The sequence below is a fragment of the Leopardus geoffroyi genome, chromosome X (assembly GCF_018350155.1).
Source record: "Leopardus geoffroyi isolate Oge1 chromosome X, O.geoffroyi_Oge1_pat1.0, whole genome shotgun sequence".
NCBI classification, from domain to species: domain Eukaryota; kingdom Metazoa; phylum Chordata; class Mammalia; order Carnivora; family Felidae; genus Leopardus; species Leopardus geoffroyi.
This window is the reverse complement of record NC_059343.1, coordinates 111,151,641-111,173,616: the sequence shown is the minus strand read 5'-3', so window position 1 is coordinate 111,173,616 and position 21,976 is coordinate 111,151,641. Positions and strand designations below refer to the sequence as shown.

At 46.7% G+C, this 21,976-nt stretch overlaps 1 protein-coding gene across 2 annotated transcripts in view; it reads left to right on the top strand.

Moving 5' to 3' along the window:
• Positions 1–21,976, top strand: part of GPC3 (glypican 3) — a 426,034-nt gene that overhangs the window by 312,530 nt on the left and 91,528 nt on the right. For both annotated transcript variants that reach the window (XM_045472532.1, XM_045472533.1), the window contains exon 6: positions 13,061–13,181. In XM_045472532.1, coding sequence (XP_045328488.1) covers positions 13,061–13,181 — 121 coding nt within the window. The remainder of the gene's footprint in view (positions 1–13,060; positions 13,182–21,976) is intronic.

Here is a 21,976-nt window from a genome sequence, read left to right as displayed (position 1 = left end):
CCCTCGTTTCACTGATGGGGTTGAGTAACCCAAAGCCACAGCACTAGGGAATTGGGATCCAAAACACAGGTAGTCTGTGCCCTTCTACCCACTACACTGCCCTGCCCAGCAAACGCCTGGCTTCTCTCCTTCATGGGACCAAAGCTCTCCTTCCTTCTTTCTGCTTTTGATGGAAATCCTGATGTATACTTGCTTTTCTGTCCAGTCCAGCAGACCCGGAGTGGGTGTCGTGTCCAGCTTTTCCCTGGCTTGTGCTGCTAAATCCTGTCCTTTCCTTGGGCTCTCCCCGGGGCCGAGCCAGCTAACATAGCAATGCGTTTCCTGCCTTTCCTACCTGGCTTCTCTGCTCTCAGAGCCACTCAAGGCTATAAAGTGACATCCCCTGGGAGAAAGGGGATGACCATCTGAGGCTAGCCCTCCATTCAGTCTCCTCTACACACACAGCTCCTGTAGTAAAGCCGTTGCCTGTGTATCCCCTATGGAGCTTTGGAGCCCACGTAAGAAGAGGCCCTCTCAGCCCTGTTCTGGAAGTCCAGCCTGGGTCCTAGGTTGCAACCTTGGGCGAGTCACTGCCCTTCACCTTTTTCTTTCATTTATAAAATGAAGGGGTCGGACAGAACGGCCTCAAAAGCGCCTTCTAGCCCTAGCAGGCTATGAGATCCCATGACAAGGATATTGGACGGGAGGGGGGGGGGGAGTCTGAAAGGAGGAGGAATACCGTAACGCCGCCACCGCGATGGCTGGGAATTTCCAGTTGCTTCCCTGACGGTTCCCAAACAGACCAAAGCGAAAGTGCGTCAAAAGGAGCCCCAGGGTATAATTGTTGTCCTTAGGCATCTCTGGGGCGGCAGGGGTGCGGGTGGGTGGGCTGAGATGTTGTCGGAGTGGCCCTTCGTTTCCGATATTGGAGAGTTCGGGGTGAAATTCCTATAATTAAACCTGAAAGAAAACATCTCCCCCCCAGAGCACCACATAACCCCAGTAGGGCTTCTGAGCAAAAGAAATGGAATTCAGGGTCTGTTGCTGCAAATAATATTTGGCAGAAGCACCCAGAATTGAAATGAGACGCGCTCTAAGCACAGGGCTGTATCAGTGAAGGGAGAGCTACATGTGGAGAAGTGCCCGGGGCCGCAGGGCAGGTAAGAGCCAAGGAATACAAAGCGGCTGAGAACACCAGCGTGGGCGAGACGTTCTTCGCTCTCTCCGAGACCCTTCCGGGCTAGAGAGCGAGCCCGAGTCCTGACCTAGTTGTCCCCGCGTGCATTGCTGTGAGCTTTTATTAAGTATTTATGTAGCACTTTTATATCTGACCGAGTGCTTTACAATCACTTTTATTTGGCTTAGTAAAGTTTTCCTGGAATGCCATCCACTTTACGGTCGGGAGAGTCACCTCGTGTTTGCTCGGCACCTCAACGCGCTCGGCCTCACACAACGGGCCGCTTGTTCCGGTGGGAGAGCAGGTGCAAAGAGTCAAGGAGCTGAGGGCACCTGCAGCCGCGGGGGCGGTTGGGGTGGGGCGTGCCTTACACCTCAGTTCACCTTTCCTTTCCTCCGTGGTTGTTTGGTTTTATTTTATCGGCGGCAACCGGGGAGCGGCAGTGCCTGGCTCGGGGTGGCCGAGCACAGCTGTTCCGCTGGCCGGACGCGGGCAGACGGCAGGCTCCTTCCCCTGTGCCAAGTGGCCGAGCGGCTGGCTCTGTTCCGGCTGCCGTGCCCGTGCCCGCCGTCGCCACCGTCCTCCAGCAGGCACACCTGCAGGCACACCTGCTACCTCGTGGCTCGGACCGCAGGCCGGATTCCAGGGCTCTGGGAATGCTTGGAGGGGAAGAAGACGGCAGAAGCAGCCATTCCACTCTGCAGACGAGACTTTCCAGTGTTCTTGGGCAAGTCTGACACCGAGTCACCTTATTCTTGTGGGCTCCCTCTCCCTCCCGGCAGCCCCAGCAGCACCCCGTGCCTGTGCCCTGCAGGTCATGTTGCGGGATGGTGATGTTGTAGCTGGGCAGGAAGGAGTACACCTGTACATCTGCTGTCACAGGTTGGCTGGGGGCTCCAACACGGTCGCTCGTTGAAGACTTCATTTCGTGAGGACCGGGTTTGCCAAAGCCAGAGGCAGGATTGGGTCCACCAAGCCCAGATTGGAAACAGTGGGCCAGAACACTGGAAAATTCGGGAAGTCCAACCACCAGGGGTCTGTGGCTGAGCACGGGGCTATGTTGGTCCTTAGTAGGGGAGTGTTGAGTGGATAGTTACTGATTCTGTTTCTGATGGAACACAGGAAATCCTTTCTCTGACCCCCAAAACTGGGAACCTAGGAGCTTCACCACCAGATTTGAAACTTGCTTTTTTCTTCTTCTTCTTCTTCTTTTTTTTTTTTTTTTTTAAGTAACCGCTACGCCCAATATGGGGCTCAAGCTCATGACCCTGAGATAAAGAGTCTCATGCTTTACTGACTGAGCCAGCCAGATGCCCCTGAAATTCTTTCAAAGTTATTGCCTTGGATATAGCAAGTTGAACAGGTGTATCAGAAGATGTGTTTTTCTAGCGGTAGAATCGCACAGACTCAGAAGCAGGCTGAAGTTTACACTGTTAGAAAAGGGTTTGTGATGTGCATTGATGTGGCCAGCAGGTGTGTATGATGGATGGGCCCGTGTGGGTGCCCACTGGTTGGCCCGAGGGGATGGGACAGAGGCTGGAAGGGGTGGCGCTTGGGCTCTGGGAACCCAGCTGTCTGGCTGGCCCAGGCGAGAAGTGACCCCACCACCTGAATAATGATACTCACTGGGGCACAGGGAAGGAGCCCTGCCTTTCTCCACGTAGGCATTGGTTTCCAAAGTGGTGCCACCTGGTGGATGGGACACAGCAGCCGGTTTTCCTGGCAGGGCCCAGACATAAGTCCAGTGTAAGTCAGGTTCTCAGTCAATGACTGCAGATTTGGGGCAGGGGGAGGCCCCAGAGGGGACCAAGCTGACAAGAGCTGGGGAGAGTAGGTTAGAGTCTCCCCACCATACAGGCTGAGCTTTGGGTGAGGCCTTTGGTGTCAGTTGAGTTCAACAGACATTTACTGACTGCCTACTGTATGCCCGGCACTGGGTAAAGCAGAGGGCCGAGCCACAGATGAATCCAAACAAGGAAACCAGGACGGAGTTTAGGTTTGCACGGCCCGGGGACATCCATCTAGCTGGCAAGAGGAAGTCCTGCCTGAACGTCTGGGGTTCACTCCAGACACCAGCAAGGCTGGCTTTGAGGAGCAAGACTAATTCCAGAGCCAGTCAGCCGAGTGATAACCTTCCTGCCTCTGTTACCACTGGCTCAGGGGCTGGTAGGCCTAGCGTGCTCAGTGAGGATTCTGAGGCCTGGACCCGACTGCGGCTAAGACAAGAGGAGCTGACAGCGAAACAGTGGCAGGAACGTCGAGCTTTCCTTTCAAGTACTTCGGCAGTACCTATTCACAGGGAAACAGTGTGTCCTTCCCTCATGATCTCTGGTGGCTCATTAAATAAGGTTCGGCGGGATGTCCAAAGCAACATTCAGGAGGCTCTCCGCTGTGTGACTCCGTATGCTTGAAAGGCAACACAAGGGAAAAAAGAAGTTCCCGTTTTCCCTCACTCAGACTCGCCTGCCTCTCAAACTGGTCAGTGAAGTGTGACTGTAGGTCGACTTTGAGGGTCCCTTTCTTCATTTTGCAGATCACCGCATTAAAGAATGGATGTTTGTTGCGGGCCCTGCGGGGACCTGAGACAGACAATGCAGTGTTCTGAAGAGAGAGATTTGAAGAGCGTGTGGGTGTTTTCAAGAGCCGTCTAATTCATTACTTGTGACACTTCTGCAAAGTGGGAGCAGATGATTTTTGTATCACAGAGAGGAGAGATGTGAAATGTGGGGGGACGAGTGAGCGGAACGGGCTTCTGACATCCCAAGTTGGTCACTGGTGAAACCTGGCTGTCTGCCCCGGGGCCTCAGTAAAATGATTTGTTCTTTAATGGATGACAGTTGATTTTGAACCATTTGAAGTCCTGTCTGGGAAGTCTCCCTCCTCCCCCCCGGAGTCCCCTTCCCCCGGAAGTTTTGTGTGAGGACATCTCTGCTGAAGGGTCCCCTTTAGCCAGGGCCACACGCTCTGCCCCAGCCACACACACATCACTGCGCAATCATAACACGAAAGAAAGCTCTAGTGCTTTCGGCCTTGCCCATTCTTCCCTCATCCTAAACCGCTGGTACCCCTGCATGGACTCATGCTTTAGCAGGGGCATACTTAACACAATGGAGACTCTTCCATTATCCTAAGTCTCTGCAGCGCAGGCCTGGGTGGATCTGAAGCTTTGCCCTGACTATTCATTGCAAAGTTTATTCATCCTGTCTCAGGAAGTCCTCCACAAATAACATTTATTGAACACCTCCTGCACATCGGGCGCTGCGTTCAGTGCTTTCACGTGATAACAACCCTCATCCAGACATGCTGGCCACCGTTGGAAGCACATTGCCTATGTTATCCTAATTTACTGGCATTCGGGATATCAGGTAGTCCTCTAGACAATGCAGGTGGCATCATCCCCATTTTACGGATGAGGAAACTCGAAGCCCAGCAGGGTTTCATCATTTGTCAAAAGGCGCACGGTTAAGTGGTGGAACCAGCTTTTGAACCTATGTCTTGACCACGAAGCCGGTGCTCTTTCCGCCACCGCGTGTCCCAACCCTTCTGAAGCGCATTTTGTACTCGCAGTCTTGGTAAGCACTCAGATGTCGTTGAGGTATGTGACCCGTGGTCTGACTCCTGCTCGGCTCTTCTATTTGGGGGAGAGTTGCAGCCCCATTTAAGTCCCACCAGCACCGATGCCAATAATAGCTTGAACGGCTACTGCTTGGTCCCTCTGGGCCCTAGTTTGCCCATGTGTAAGAGGAGGGCGTGGGACTAAATGATTTCAAGGGCTCTTTCCAACTCTGATATTCATTCCCATGAGTTAAGATCTAACTTAAAAAAAGAACTAACTTAAAAACAGGTAAAGATCATTTCCTTTTGGCTTAATTCCAGTGGGACAAGAAAACATCTGGTTTTCTGGGCTAGCTCTCTGGTCTAGAGGGACTTGATAAATGAGTTCGGGGTGATTGAATAATAAATCCCCACTGCACACAGTGTTCTGTTACATCCCTACCCCCCAGTTACTGAGCTTCTGAGTTATATATCGCTTTCTGGTTTTGTAAGAGTTAAACTGGGCCCAGGTCCTCTCCTCCTTGATATGTCCTCCCTCAAGGACACCCCCCCAGAGAACCCTTCAGCGGTGCCGCCGGTCCTGGCCTCGCATCCTGACTGGTCAGGTGGTTGGGCTCACGGCCCAGAAGGCAGTTGTCACCGGTGTCCCCGCACACCAGGCCCTGCCTATCCTGGAGTCTTTCTCACAAGAATCACTTGGGCCTCCTTTCTTACTTTTCTCTCTCCTCACCTCGAGGTTCGTCTGCAGAGTTTGCTTCTTTAGACAAACGTTCGGGTGATCCCATCTCCCCCATTTTCTCTCTACCTTCCCTTCTCTGCAGGGGGGCTGCTCCCCACAGCCAGACTCTTCTCCCTTGGGCGGGTGATTCTCAACTTCTCACGCTTTCCTCACCATCTGGAAAATATTCTTCACTTCTATAGATTTAAATGACTTCTTGATTATATTCCAAGACCAATCTTGTAGTCCCTCCTCACAGGGAGGTTTGAAACTAGGTTAAAAAAACAAAACAAAACAGATTCCAATACAGTTATTCCCTTCTATAGCTAATGCCCACTCAATGAGATATAGATTGTTCACATGTCTCTGGTTTCTTCTCTAGCTTTTGCTTCCTTTCTGTTGAAATGTATTTGTAATTAATCGCTGAAAGGCTATTGTTTGAGGACAGAGGTATTTCGTGGAGTATTGTGGATACATGTTTCTGGCACTCTCCTGCTTGAAATTTGCTCTCCAGTGGTACTGCTGTGCCGACAAACATAGAAAATATTTTCCTTTAAATACGTGCATAAATAAATAAGAAGCAAACTGTTGCTAGCTCTATTAAATGCATTTACAAAACTCAGCTATTCTTACCTTTGCTTTATTTTTCTGTTCATTTATGTGAATTAAGACTGCGTGTTGGATAGAAAGAAGAACATTTTCTTAGGCCTCTTAATACGATGCTCTAGTTTGTTTTGAAAGCTATTTATACTCTTTCAATTATCCCATTTTTCCACAGTGATTATGGTGGCTGGAGTACTTTGCAGAGAAACGAGCTGATAAATCAGGGGCTGCATGCAATACCGCAATCTTTCCATAAGATGGCGCTCTGAGAATGTGAGCTCTATAACTTACTCGTAGATCTCTATATAATCTGGCAGCAAATTAAGCTTTTGTAAAATCACATATTTTGGGCGGGGGAGAGAGTCAGTCCTTCTAAGACTTGCTCTGAAACACTTGCCACCATTCTAATGCCTAGGGGAAGAAGGAAAGTGAATTTTCTAGCAGCCTCCCTGTCTTATATCAGTGCTAGCCATGTTTGAAATCAGCAATGTGCATTTCAGGAACCTTTCAAAGAATGGAATTTCTTCTAAAGGGGGGATTGTGATACTAACAACTTCTGCTTGTTAGAAAAGCCCCTCTCTGGGTCTCAGTGTCTTCACCTACCAATGAGTGGATCGGACAAGATGATCTGTTAAGAGTGCTTCCATTTGCAGTGTTTTCTACATTTGAATTCATTGATTTCTTTCCACTACACCCTTGCTGCCTCAGCCAGCACAGAAATGGGAAGAAAAGATCGCCCATTTTACGCTTGTTTGACTCTATTCCTCTTCTACAAGTGCTCTCTTTGCTTCAACTGTCCCAAGACAAGCATGCCCAGATGTCCTGTTTTAATTAGGTTCCTTTTCTCTTTATGGCTTTTGCACCGGTCTCCCCCCTCCTCCCCCATCCCTGACCAATCTGCCTGAACAGAAGCATGTCCCCCTTTTCACTTCACGAATAGGGTTTTCTTGGCATTATGGCATTCACTTTTGTGCTAAGCAGATACCCAAGTGGAGGAGAGAAGGCAAAGGCACCACGTGTAACGCTTAAAGGTGACGCTTCTCAGATCGCATGGAGCATGTCCAGTTAAGAAAACTTTAGATTCCGGGGATAGGAACCTCCTCTCCCTGTTCATTTTTTCTTCTCCGCTGGCCGGTATTCACTGCCAGAGCCACGTCAAAGCTTGGGAAGGAAGCAGTATTCCTGAGAGAGGACAATTAATCTAATTACAGATGAGTGTCACTAAGTAGCTAACTCATCGTTAAAATTCTCCATGGCCCGCAGCGTCCCCATTCCCGACACTCTGGGCCGTCTGTGGGTGAGGATCCGCGCTTCAATGGCTTGTCCTCATTCAGAGCCTCTCAGGAACCACGTATGCCCGTGGCACAGAGGGAGAGGACGGAAATGAAGTGCTGCATTAATTAACTAATTAATTAATGCCAAACTATGGAGACACCCATAACCGAGTCCCTCTGGGCTTGAAGCCCAGAGCATGCGTGTTACATAAAATTCCCCAGGGCACATCACGTATGTCACATTTCTGTAGCCAAGGTGCCGAAGGCGGGGAGTCATTGAACACAACATTCTCTTGCATTCGTTTTCCTGTTTTCCTCAGAGGTTTCAAATCACCTTTGGTGCTTGTCTCGTGGTATGGTGCTGGTGGGTTTTTTGCTTCTCTGACCTCAATACCGTATCTCCCAAGGACGCGTATATTTCGCCGAATAGCGACACTGTTGGGTCTGTGTTTAGGAGAAGAAACTCCATACACAGGGCTTCTCCCCGAGGGTTTTCGAGGGCAAGCTCGGGGGTCTGCGGAGTAGGTGAGGAGAACTGCCGTCGCATGCCCCGTGGTGAGCCTTGAAGAGCCTCGCGGGTAGCCCGTGAATTGTGTCATACAGTGGAGCTGTGTGACGAGGAAATGGCACATGTCTAGTCAGCGTGGACCATCTCTAAGGGAGCAGTAGTGGCACAGTGGTTAGGAACAGAGGCAGTTGGGGCACGTGGGCGGCTCAGTCGGTTAAGTGTCTGACTCTTGATTTTGGCTCAGGTCATGATCTCACCGTTCACGGGATCGTGCCCCACGCCGGGCTCTGCGCTGACAGCGTGGGGCCTGCTTGGGATTCCGTCTCTCTGCCCCTCCCCCTGCTCGTGCTCGTGCGCATTCTCTCTCTCTCTCTCTCTCAAAATAAATAAACTTAAAAAAAAAAAAAGAACAGAGGTCGCTAGGGCTGCCTTCCAGTGGAGCACGTGACTGTCAGCCTCGGGGTTGTGATTTCAAGCCCCATGTTGGGCGTAGAGATTACGTAAAAAACTAAAATCTTAAAGGTCACAGAGGCAGCTAAAGGTTGCAAACTCCAGCTTTCTTGGGCAGGTGACTTCACTGCACTGCACCTCAGTTTCCTCATCTGTAAAACAGGGCTGATAATAATAGTGTCTGTCTTGGGGCACCTGGGTGGCTCAGTCGGTTAAGCACGCGACTCGTGGTTTCAGCTTCAGTCACGATCTCACAGTTCATGGGATTGAGCCTCAGGTTGGGCTCTGTGCTGAGAGTGCAGAGCCTGCTGGGGATTCTCTCTCTCTCTCTCTCTGCCCCCCCACCCCGCTTACACATGCGTGTGTACACGCTCTCTCTCTCTCTTTCTCTCTCAAAATAAATAAGCATTTTTTAAAAACTCCAAGGAAAATAATAGTGTCTGTCTCATTGGGTTGTTCGGAGGAGTCAGTGAGATAGTACACGTTTTCTTTTTTCTTAGCGCTGTGAACCGTATCTGGCACAGAAAGCGTTCGGTTCTGACCGCTATTGTTATTGTAAGTACCACGAGGTGCTTTGGGTAGTACGAAAGAGAACTAACCAAGCCTCTGCCCTCGAAGACCTCACAGACTTTATGGGCTGGCGAATGGAATGCACATCAGAACGGGAGCAAGTAGGATGCTCCTCACGATCCAGTTACACACAAGGGCCGCGGGTCAGGATGAATCAGAGTGGTTCACGGAGGCCCTCGGTTCCTTTCAGGAAAGGTCTTTTAGGCCCCTGCGGGGAAGGTGAGCAAGACCTTGAACAACTTTTCTGCTTCCTTTTGAGAGAAGGTACTCATAATAATGTACATCCATATTCGCAGCCTCACTGATCTACTGTCCTTTTGAAATAAGCCGGTTGGAGTTAGCTCGTTGAAGAGGAGAAAACACACAGGCGGTGTTTAACCTAACAAAGCAGAGTTTGTGACCTGATGATGAGCATCTGAGGTTTGAAGGTGTTCTGGGGTGACATCGTGCATGTTGCATTCTGTAAATATCTGTTCTGACATCAGAAGTCACCTTTAGGCTGGGCTGCTAGTCGTGGCCGACATAACTCTTTACGAAAATTAACTCCTGGGCCGCCTGGGTGGCTCAGTCAGATAAGTGTCTGTCTTCGGCTCAGGTCATAATTTCCCAGTTCGCGGGTTCGAGCCCCGTGTTGGGCTCTATGCTGACAGCCCAGAGCCTGGAGTCTGCTTTGGATTCTGTGTCTCCCTCTCTCTGTTTCCTCCCCCGCTCCTGCTCTGTCTCCCTCTCTCTCTCTCTCTCTCTCTCTCTCTCTGTCTCTCTCAAAAATAAACATTAAGAAATTTTAATAAAAAAAGAACATTACTAGATAAAATTTCAATCATTAAAAATTAAATTTTTATAAAGATTTAAAAAGTAAAAGATATGAAAGAACGTAAAAGAAAAAATTCACAGTTCCCCAATATCGCCCCTTGCTCACCAGAGGTAACTGCTATTACCGTTTCTGAAAAATGTTCTGTATTTGAAATGCATAAGGCATAGGCGAGTGATGCGTACGCATGACCATTTTTTACCCCAAATGGGATCGCACTGTACGTTCGTGACCACTGCTTGTATCTGTGGCAGTGTATCTTGGATTTGGTTCCGTGTCACCGCCTATAGGATCGACTAGGTTCTTTTAACGTCTGCATAATATTCCATTACAACACTCATTGCGTTTAAGATTCCATTCCATAATTTGTCTGGCTAAGGAGAACAGGGGAGAGAGGGCAAGGACCCCGAGGTTTAAAACAATCCCACGAAATTTTAGCCGCTATGAGAATCCGTCGGATCGGTACTTTTGGTTACTGCTTTGCAGAATACATAAAATAAAGGCAAGTTTTAGGTCTAAGCCACAGGCCAGCTCTTCCTAACACTTCTGTAACCAGAAACCATGCTTAATTTACTAAAGTCCTCTGAGGATTTAAATAGCACATGGATAGAGCGGAACAGTGGATGCTATTTCGACTTTCAAAAAGTTTGGCAAGCTTTTCAACCCAAAGCTGTTTTTACGAAATTGAGTCACCAAGGGATTGGAGAGCAGTGTTTTGTCCTGGCTCCTGATCCGTGGCTTGGAGATAAGAAACAAAGAAACAAACAAACAAAAATAGAGTGAAAGGGACGCTTTTCTGAATGGCAGAAAAGAATACTGGAGGGCTACAAGGGATCAGCTCCGGGACTAATTTGATTTCATATTTATAGATGATTTGGAAGAGGAAGTATAAGACAAAATTGCTACGTTGGCAGATGTCTTTACGCTATTCCAATGAGGATCGTAAACTTCAGGAAGACCTTTGTTTTGTAGGAGCAGGCATGAAAGTGGCCGGCAAGCTTCGATATGAATAAACCCACAGAAATGTCTCTGGGGATGCATTCCTGAAGTTCATTTCCGAAGATTTATAATAGCCCTACCTCTTTATCTGTGAATAGGGTCTCTGCTTCAGGTGTCAGTAGGTGCAAAGAAAGGGACAGTGAAGTTGCTGGTATCATCAGGAGGGAGATGGTATTTAAACAGCATTATGTGGACGTAAAAGAGGAGACTAGTAAGCTGATTGCCACAAGATATATAAATAAAGAATGCTGCTTTGCGTTTCTCTAGCATAGCCCCCAAAGGCAATTGGTATTCGATGGCCAGTGATTTGTGTATTCGCTAACGTTCAAAGTGAAATAAGCCGAATAGGTTAGGCTATCATTTCAGAAGAAATGCAGTCAAATGTTCTCTTCAACTTTACCACAAAATATTTTCCTGGCGGGCTCAGGTGGTAGAGCGCACGACTCTTGATCTTGGTTGGGGTTGTGAGTTCGAGCCCCACGTTTGGCGTAGAGGTTACTTAAAAAAAGTATTTTCCTTTTCAGAGGGCAACTTTTCATTATGAAAGTCAGAACTAGATGTCCTGACCTCCTCTGCCCCCACACATGTTTTTCAAAGCATGTCTTTCATACTGGCAGATACATTGTATCATGGAAGGGAACACCTAACAGAACCAGATCAGTGTCTTCAGAAGTTGTGGAATTTTCAGTAATAAATGATAAAGATGCCTGCCCCACCCACCTCGCGGTGTGGTTGAGAAACTCAAGCCAGCTGGATGATAAGAAACTGCCTTGTAAAGTGCTATACAGTAATACGGTAATATTACTTATGGCATGTTGTAATTTGGGATTAGAAATAGGAGGTGATTAAAGTCTAGGAAATTATCCTTTATAGGTATTCATGCAAATGTGCAAAGACTGGCATACAAGGATCTTCTTTGCATTGTTGTTTATATTAGCACGTTATTAGAAGTAACTCAGTTGTTCATCAAGGATTGGATAAATAAATTATGACATAGCCACACAGAAGAATGACAACAAGACATGTGTGTTGTGACATGGAAATATGTCCAAGACATACATTAAGTGATAAAAAGCTGCAACTCAGCATGACTAGTATGCTTCCGTTTTGGGTTAAAATTATGTATTACTAAAAGTGTGTAGAAACCCCTAGAAGAATACATATGAAACTGTTAGCCATGCTTCTCTCTCGAAGGATAGGATGGTGGGGAACTTTTACTTTATGCTTGGTTTATTCCTGTACTGTTTGAATCGTTTACGATGAACATTATTATTTTTGTAATTTAAAATGTGATGAAGGGGCACCTGGGTGGCTTAGTCGGTTAAGTGTCCAACTTCGGCTCAGGTCACGGTCTCACAGTTTGTGAGTTCGAGCCCCGTGTCGGGCTCTGTACTGACAGCACAGAGCCTGGAGCCTGGAGCCCGGAGCCCGCTTCGGATTCTGTGTCTCCCTCTCTCTCTGCCCCTCCCCTGCTTGTGCTGTCTCTCTCAAAAATAAATAAACATTAAAAAAAACCCAGCATACAATAAAATGGGATTAAGGGGCACGTGGGTGGCTCAGTTGGTTAAGTGTCCAACTTCGGCTCAGGTCATGGTCTCATGGTTCATGAGTTCGAGCCCCACATCGGGCTCTGTGCTGACAGCACAGAGCCTGGAGCCCGGAGCCCGCTTCGGATTCTGTGTCTCCCTCTCTCTCTGCCCCTTCCCCACTCGTGCTTTGTCTCTCTTCCTCTCTCAAAAATAAATCAACATTAAAAAAATGCAATAAAATGAAATGTGCATAAAAGAAACATGAATTTGCCCTCACCCTGACTATTCTGTTATAATTGGGCGGGGAGGGGGGAGCGTAGAAGGTGAGGGGCGAATTTATGTTGCGCGTGACTTGGGAATGCCTCCTGAAAAGAAACCCGGGGTCCAAAGCCCGCAGGAAATGGTGAGAGGAGGAAGTGGAGGAGACCGAAGAGGTAAAGAACAGGCAAGCGCCTTTCTTTTTCCACTAAGTGGAAAGCACACTCAGAGTTAAGGTCCCTTCTGCGTGCCCCCCTAACCGAGGCCCAGGACCTCCCTTAACGTGGCTCTCATCTCTCTGAGCTGCCTTTGGCCCTTGCTTTTCCGGACACCACCCTAGATCCAGAATACAATAAGGGCGGAGACTTTGTGTTGGTCATTGTTCTATCCCCACCTCCTAGCAAAAAAAAGAATGTTGAATCAATGTTTGTTGGCTGCTGAGTGAATGTTCTCCATTGCAAATAGACTGTATCTTGAGCGGTTTACTTTTGCACCATGGGGTCATCCCATGGTTTAAAAGGCTGAACAGAGCTTGTGGTCAGCTTGACCACTGGTGCCACGTATAGTTAGCTTTTATTTGGCTCGGGACTCTCCTGTGACAAAGCTTTTCGCTACTTTCCCCTTTCCAGATATAGCCAGAAGGCAGCGAGGAATGGCATGAAAAATCAGTTCAACCTCCACGAGCTGAAAATGAAGGGCCCCGAGCCAGTGGTCAGTCAAATCATTGACAAACTGAAGCACATTAACCAGGTAAGTGATACATTGGACAAAAATGGAAATGGGAAAAAATGAGGGCGGGACTGTGTTGCTGCATTTTCGTCAAAGATTCTTTCTGTTAACAAGGACTTCTGACCCTTGTTTTTCACCCCGTTTTTATTTTGTTTTATTTTATTTTATTAAGTTTACCTATTTAGTTTTGGTAAGCTCTGTGCCCAGTGTGGGGCTCGAACCCATGACCCTGAGACCAAGAGTCGCACGCTCTTCTGTCCGAGCCAGCCAGGCACCCCTTCGCTCCACTTTTAAATTATGAAGATAATTTTGTAATATTAGAGAAAACTCGGAAAATGGAGGGGAGAATATTTCTCACAATCCCACTACTCTATCCTGTTTTCATTTTTACCTGTTCTTTTCTAATATTTGTTCAGAAAACCACAGTCACACCGACTTTTTACATAATCGGAGCTGCACAAGTGATTTATAGTTCTTAAAATTAGCACTATATTGGAAGCACTTTTTCTTGTTGTGACAAATCTTCATATTAATCATTTTTTGTGGCTGCTTGAGATTTCTTTAAGTATTCATCATATTTAATTAGCTTGCTTTTGCTGGACATTGAGATTGCTTCAAATTTTTTACCGTCATAAATAAAGTTACCTCTTCACGCCTGGTGCTTTCTTCCTGTCTTAGATCATTTTCTTAAAATATTGGAATTACCAGGTTAAAGGATGTGAGCATTGTAGTACATGTTTCCAAATTGCTTTCCAATGGGGAGATATCAGCTTTCACCGCCACTAGGAAGATACTAGAAGACCAGCGTCACTGCACCCTTGCCAACTTCTGACTCACTGCCATGCACAGAGACGCCCACAGATTCCCTTGACCTGTACACAGAGTTTTTCCTCTCATGAGGCGTTTAGTAACTAAGACACAAATAGAAGTTAGTTGTACCATCTGCTTGTGATTGCTTTGTGGCCACAATAAAAAAAAAAATGCCACCCAAAGTGCCACCGTTTACCAGAGTGACAGTGTTCCTGCTCCGTGATCCATGGGTGGGAGGGCCCTGGCACCCACTGACTTCTATTTGTAGCTTAGGAAGAACTTTAATGCGACTAAAATCCTATGCAAGAACAGAGGTTTCTGTATGAAGACATTGGCATGGTTTTGTTTTTTAATACGAAGGTTAGCAATGACATTTTTGTGGTTCTTAGAAAATGTTAGGAAGGGCTTTCTAACAGTGGTATATTTCACTGCAAATGGCTTTGTGAAAATATTTACAACACACTTGGGTGGGACTCCTCCGGTGCCCAATAATGTGCTCTGTACCCAGTGAGCACTTAATAAATAGTCGTCAGCGCTGCTAAGCATGTGACGATGACAGTATTGGCCTAAAAGATCCTTCTTTCTGTGGCATCACAACCTCGCCACGTTCTACGAAGCCTGGTGAAAGATAGTAGGATTCTTTCCAAACGCATCTCTGAGGGGGTCAGACCACTTCCGGCTGGACATCGAGGGCATGATGTGCTTTACCTGGGGACAATGGCAATATTTGTCCTCTGAACGATTTCCAAATGATCTCTGACCGGCTGTATCTGGGTGGCTCGGGTGGCTCCACTCAACTGGTGAGGTCCCAACACTGGTGACGCCAAACTCTCAGGCGCCGTCACTGTGCCCCTAATCCTGAAAGAATACTATCAGTAGATCTGTTCGGTCAACGAACCTTAAGGGACACCTGCTTTGTGCTCAGCCAAGTGCTAGGGGCTTTGGGATTCACAAGAAGTCTAGTCCTCTGTATTCACAGCTTCCTTGGTGGGGAAGCCCAAGCACAGAAAGTGCTTAAAGGTAAGAGGCAGCCTGTGATGAGGAGCCAGAAGAGGGTTTTTGTGCGTCGGTTCTGGCTGGTTTGTGTAGGCCTGAGGTGGGCCAGGCTAGGGGAAGAAGGAACGCACAGGGGCAAGTGCCAAGAGCTGCCATAAACAATGAGTTTATGACAATGAGTGCGTAGAGACAAGAGAGGGAGCAGCAGTCCCAGGGAAGATCAAGGGCCCGAGCATGGACCTCCACTGTGGTTAAAGGGAATGCTGTGTCAGACGTGGGCTCCTATGTGATCCAATGGTCACTAAAAATACTTACAGCCTTTCGGCAAAGACTTCGCACGTTTGATATTAATCCTATGGGAGACCGTGTGGGGTAGTGGGAAGAGCATGGGCTTTGGATCCAGACGGATCTGAATTTGGCTGTGGATCTTACTAGGTGTATAACCTGGGGCAAGTCATTCGACCCGAGCTTTAGTCTTCTCATCCGTACTATAGAAAGATATCGAAACCTCTCTTAGAAGGTTATCGTGAGGATTTGACATTTTATCTGTCCCCCCCCCCCCCGTTGTAGAAAACTTGACTAAATGACACTAAGTGTAACGTATTTTATATATTCTTATATATTTTTCATATATACACAAATGTATATAATTGCATGTGCATGACAGATAATACGTGGCAGTTAAGACTATTATAATTCAGGATTTCCTCTGCAGGCAGGACTTGAGTTTGAAGGGGAGCGGTATTCCAATACTTTTTGCCCGTCTAATCTGCTCCCCCAATTTGTGTGGTTGTCGATCCCTTTGATGTGTCTCCCTCCTCCGTACTGTTTCCTTCTGTGCCTTTCCTCTGACTTCCAGCCACAGGAGCTGAAACCACTTCATAGGTAGGGAGGTGTATATCGTGAGAGTCGAAAAGTCACCTTTACAGTTTCTTTCTCCCACCTCTGCAGTAAATGCGTATGTGAACATTTTTGGTTCCCTTACAAATACCATTGAGCAACCAATTAATTCTCATTGATAGACCAGTTTTACCTGTTTAAGTAGAGCTGTTAAAATTGGTTGGGCTCCAAACACCCACACTGAGTTCTTCTTCTCATCTGTCTTGCTTTACATGGCAAAACACATTTGTTTTCAGACCTTCGATAAAATTTGTATTTTGGCTGTGATTCAATCTGAAAGTGAGACATTTTAGGAAAGCCGAGGAAGAATGTTAGGATGGCAGTAATGACGGCGAAGAAGATGATGATGATGTGTCATATCTGTATAGCATTTAGGCATTTTTCAAAGTGATTTCTTGTTCTAAACGTCTAACTGGTTACATTGGGAAAAGTATTCAACCTGGAACAGTACAAGATATAGTACCGTCACAGAATCCTTCTTTTCAAGAACTCATTGTGACCTTTGGACATTGCCTCGTCCTTACTGACCCTGCGGGGTAAATGATAAATAATCTTTGTCCCTTTTTGTGGCTAGGGAAACTGAGGCAGCAAGCCAGTGAAGGCTGTGTGGGCATGCTGCCAAAACGTCCAGTGAGTTCAGTTGAAAATGCGATCAATCATCCAGATGTTGCTTCCCATACACTGCCAAACATCTGGATTCACTGAATGCCTCACTAAACTGACCTAAAGTTTTAGTGATTGGAAGCGGGGAGCGGGGGTGGGGGGTGGGGGATAGAATCAAGTTCACTTGCCCAGGTTCACATGTAAGTGAGTGGCGAGTCCCGGAGTACAATGTTGTTTTCCTAGGCCCCTCGCTGGGTGCCGGGTCTATGAAACTCCAGTAGGATGCTCCAAAAGACGCATCTGTAGATGCAGGGCTACTTACTTCTGTCTATCTAGGTAGGTACGCCCATGTGTGTCCATCCAGATGGACTGCAGCTCGGCCATTTATGAGCACTTCCCGAAATAACTCTTCACTTTCTCACATGGAAATTCTCAGCTGCCTCCTTTCAGGTTATACTTGCTGTTGATAGCACTGGAAATAATATACTCACTAAGGGAATAAAGTAACATTATTTCCAGATTGACAGTCCCGTGGTGTGACCTTGAGGGGATGGGTTCAGGGTCAGGCCTGGGCCCCTTTCCTGGGAAGGCCTGCAGGTGTGGAATGTCCTCCCCTCCTCCTTATAAGCCAGAGTTCATGTGTAACATTCCCACGATTAGAAATGAGGACCTTTTTATTTCCTTTTCGGTTTCCAATTTGTGTGAGGATTTATTGTCGTGTGTTAGCAGAGGAACTGGACGCTTTTAAGGCCTCGGCGTCAGTTCTGAAATTTGCTAGGCCGTATTACTTTCAAAAAACAACAACAACAACAACAAGTTTTATTTTTGTTAGTGTTCTGCTCCAAGGCTCCTGCGTGGAGAGAAGACCCCCCAAACACCAAGAACGATCACAATACCTTCTTACCCCGACGATATTGTGGGCCATTTGCCCTCTAACCTAGCCTCGTTGGGGACGTTTTCTCTCTCTTTAAGAGTAGCTCTGTAGTTAGTGCGAATTTAGCAACCCCTAAACTGCTGTCAGTTATTGTTCCCGAGGAGAATCTAGCTGTTTATTGTTTGCCGCCAGTTTCAGTTCAGGTTCAAATGAAATTCCAGAAATTGTTTCCTGCCTGTTGTAAACAGTCGAAGCCAGAGCAGTCAATACCTGCCCATTTGGTGTCTGAGCTTTTCATTCAGAGCTGGATAAAGTCTCATCTGTTCGGGATGGCTGAAATGTCCTGCTGAATGGTGGGGGAGTGGACGAGGTGGCCTCTTAAGATTCCTTCCAGCCGTGTGATTCCGTGATTTGTAGCTCAAGGTCAGCCTTTAACCCAGCACCCTCTTGTGAACAAGTCTTGTGACTTTATTCTCTGCCCTGCCACTCTTTTTAAAACACCCTGTTCCCAGGTCACCCCTTTCTACTTTGTAACCTCTCATCTTTTCAGAGATTGTTCTCTTCCCACCAGTCCTCCAGCCTGGGCAGATGGAACTTCAACTTGCCCTTCCCCCCACCCAATTCTTCTGTCCTACTGCCTTGTTCCTGTTAGGCTCTGAAAGCATCAAACTATGAAAACACGTTTGCATTCGTCACCCCTAAGGTTTCCCTCCTCCGGGGCCAGATAGGCGACCTGTCTTCGGATCACGTTAGCCACGTGACCCCCCGCGAAGGATATCAGTTCCGCCATGTAATTGCACTCCACAGTTCAGTCTGTAAAGCTCTTTCACGTACGTTAGGTACACTGATCTTCACGATGGCTCTGAGAAGCAGGCCTGATTGCCTACATTTACCAGATGAAGAAACTGGGGGTCCCGGAAGGGCTAAGTGACCTACATGTGGTAAGTGGTAGGCCTAGACCTACAATCCAGGGCCACTGATTTCAGTCTGTGCGGCCTTTCCTTATAGTTCTTTAAGGCCACAGCACACCTTGCTCTGGTTAATGAGTCTAGACAGAGAAGATGTGCAGGAGTACAAGTAACTGAAACTCTTTAATTTGTCTGACAATTTCCAAGTCCCTAATACAGTAATTTCCACGGTTGAAGCTCTGAAATCACCAGCAAAGAAAGGATGAGCGTATTGTTTACCAAACTTCAATTAGGAAGATTCTGCAAGGGGCGCCTGGGCGGTTCAGTCCGTTAAGCATCCGACTCCTGGTTTCTGCTCAAGTCACGAGCTCACGGTTCGTGAGATCGAGCCCCACATCAGGCTCTGTGCTGGCAGCATGGAGCCTGCTTGGGATTCTCTCTCCTCTCTCTCTCTCTCTCTCTCTCTCTCTCGCTCTCTCTCTCTCTGCCCCTCCCCCCGCTTGCTCAGGCCCTCTTTCTCTCTTTCAAAATAAATAAATAAACATTAAAAAATTTTTTAAAGAGGAAGATTCTTTGAAAACCAACCACCATGCTAGATGGTGTGGAAACAGAGACACTTTGTGATGTGGCTTTGAGTTATACACAGCAGACAAACTTTCTATTAGCTGTCTCTAATTTATAAAATGATGTGAAACGGTCAAAAAAATGTAAAAAGTGAATCAGACAGACAGTAGAATTTCTCCATTTCCATCCCCCTTGGCAAGCCCCTGAAAAGTATTTTTAAGGTGCCTGCCAGACCACTGTGTCATGAAAAGACACTAACTTTTGAAATAGCAAGTTAAAACTTTTAATAAGTTAAAGAGTAAAGTTGTTAAGTGTCAGAGAACTACCCAGGACATTCCTTAGCATGTGATTTAAAAACAAAATCTTTACATGAATCTCAGGCGTGGTAGAAAACACAGAGCAACTTTTTTCATAGTCTTCCCACAGTAAAACCAGCGAGAGTCATAAAACACTGGCCTCGTCCCATGGTTGCTAGAAAAGCCAACATTGATCTAAAATTGCAAAATAAAAGGAGAGCCCTTTTGAGAGTCAAATTTAAATAAAAGGCCTTTGCAAACGGAATTATGTCCCAGTGTCTGTCACACTTAGCGTGGCAGAACTTTAGTAATGGCCATTTCCATATGGAGTCAGAATGTGTGTGTGTGTGAAAGACAGAGTGTCTACAATGGCATGTTAACAAGAGCCAATGAATGACTTCTGAGTTACAAAAGGACAATGTGCGTTGGTCTTTAAATACCAGACCTAGACTCTGTGGAGCTAAACATCATTTCATGAAATCAAAGGGAATTAGCTGATGCATTCCAAAACACATTTATCATTAAAAAATCTTCTGTCATTTTGCTTAATAGCCTGAAAAATAATTACAATGTCTGGTGGCTTTGGGGAGCATGTGTTTTTAATATCTTAATTACCATGTACAGTTTAATAACCCTGCACCAAGAAGAATTCCCAAGTATTTCGTAGTAAGTTTTTTGAAAATGAACTCTTGGCTATATTTAGAATCTACAGGATTAAAGGTACTTAAATTAGGGCATGTATTTTAGTCCTTGCATATTAAATGAAATTACTCAAAAATGGAAGATGAGTCAGGGGTGGTGAGCCAAAACCTTATGGGTAGCAGTGTTGTGGTGATCTGGACTTAGCAATGAAGGGAAAGACATTATCTTTTTCCATTGCAGTATATTGCACTCTCTTGTGAGTGTTTTGTTTTAGTTAGAAGTATTGGACGTGTCAGCTATGGAAAGACAAGCTCTACTACATATGACGAGATAATTCTATCAAACTACAAAGGTGACCAGATTTACAAAGTTAGAGACAGATTTCCAAAATATCTCTGAAATCCGCAAGGTCTCATGTGCTATTCACATTTACCTGCTGGCCAAATGCAACACATTTTTAAGAGCAAACGGTTGTTCTCTACCCCCCCCCCCCATAAGCCTTCACTCTAAGCAGTGTATCAGTAAGTGCACATTCAAAGACTATTCAAGGAATTCAGAGATAATTTTTTACCTAGATGTATTTATGAATATGCATCTTGCCTCTGGGCTGTCAGCACCTTAAATCTGAGACCATGCATCTAGTTCTCTATTTCGTATAGCACCCAACATCGTATCATGTATAGAATATATATAATATTTTATTGGTCAGCTTATTCAAAGAACTCAACCTTTGCCGCTCAATTGATTTCCTAATTTAGATTCAATTTAAGGCACTCCTCACATTCGATATTAAACCAGCTTCTGTGCTAAAGGACAAGTTTACATAAGTGCGGGGTTGTAGTTAGCAGGGGCCTTTGGGTCATAGGGTCCAGCCCTCTGATTTTACAGATGAAGAAATGAAAGCCAAGAGAGAGAAATGACTTGTCCAAAGTCATACTGCCAGGAAATGGCAAAGCTGAGGCTGGGAAATGAACACGTCAGTATGTTGCAGTGCCATTGCTCTGGCTTCCAAAGGCTCCTGTGTAACATAGAACATTCTTGCAGGCACGCAAGCACACTTCCTTACACAGAACTCCTGAGCATGGCAGAAGCCCATTCTTCAGCAGTTTCATCTTTGGAACCAAAAGCAGAAGAGCATGAGGCATGACCTTGCTAATTATTTACCTCCTATTATGATTAGCAACTAGTGCCTGGTCACAACACGTACAAATTGGTGCCCGTCGCCTCACTCAGCCCACATACCCATTGCATGCACACCACGGTTGGAGTGGGGGTGTCTGCTGGGGTCACTGAACCCAAAGCAGGCAGAGTCAGCGAGACTTGTTGTCTGCGGCCTCATACCCACCCCCAGAGTCGGCCTCGGGCTCCTGTCTACATCCAGGGCTGGTCGCTCTGGGACTCTCATGCTCTGGATCTCAACTCCTCCAAGCTTCCTGGGTGCACTGTACTCACTTAGTGCCTTCTCCCTCCTTCCAGAATGGCAAAATTAGCATCATGTTAGTCAGTGGGCTTCTGTGCCAGTTAGCTCGGTTGTTCAGGCAGTGTATTCAGATTGTGTTCCATAGGGAGTAGAGATGTGGGAGACAAGCTGTGGGGGGGTGTTCTGAGTCCCCATTCCTATTTTAACCAGCGCAGCTACATTTTTAAAATCTGCTTTACATATCCGTCTTCTGAGTAAGATTTCACTCAAACAAAGGGTTCCAACTGCTAACACAATAAGATGTGCCCTTGAAGCTCACATGAAAGGTTTTATCCCATATGAGCCTTTTTTTTTTTCATTAGAGCATTCGTGCAACAAACGTACTACTACATGTAAGACAGTCACAGAATGCCTTCCAGTCCCCATCAGCCACTTCTGAAATGAACTGTTGGTTAAAATGGGGACCAAACGGGAGAGTGTGAATGACTAGGTGGAGACATTATTCCTACTGGCAGTGATGTTCCTGTTGGAAGGCCCACATCCTTGTACTCGTGAGCCAAAAGTATCTCCTTAGAATCTGAAGACCGACACATCTCTGTTTTCCTTGCACGTGCCATTAGGATTCTGCCGATGGGAGTGAAACTACACAGGGCAGACACTTTTGCCCCTGGGTGGCAGCCTTTTGTTCGTTGGCTCAACCAAATGGGTGGCCTCAGTCCTGTGTGCCCCCGTGGTTATTTGAGACCTAACCCTGTACTGTAAACTTATTTGACACGTGACCAGGGATGTTTCCATATCCTGTG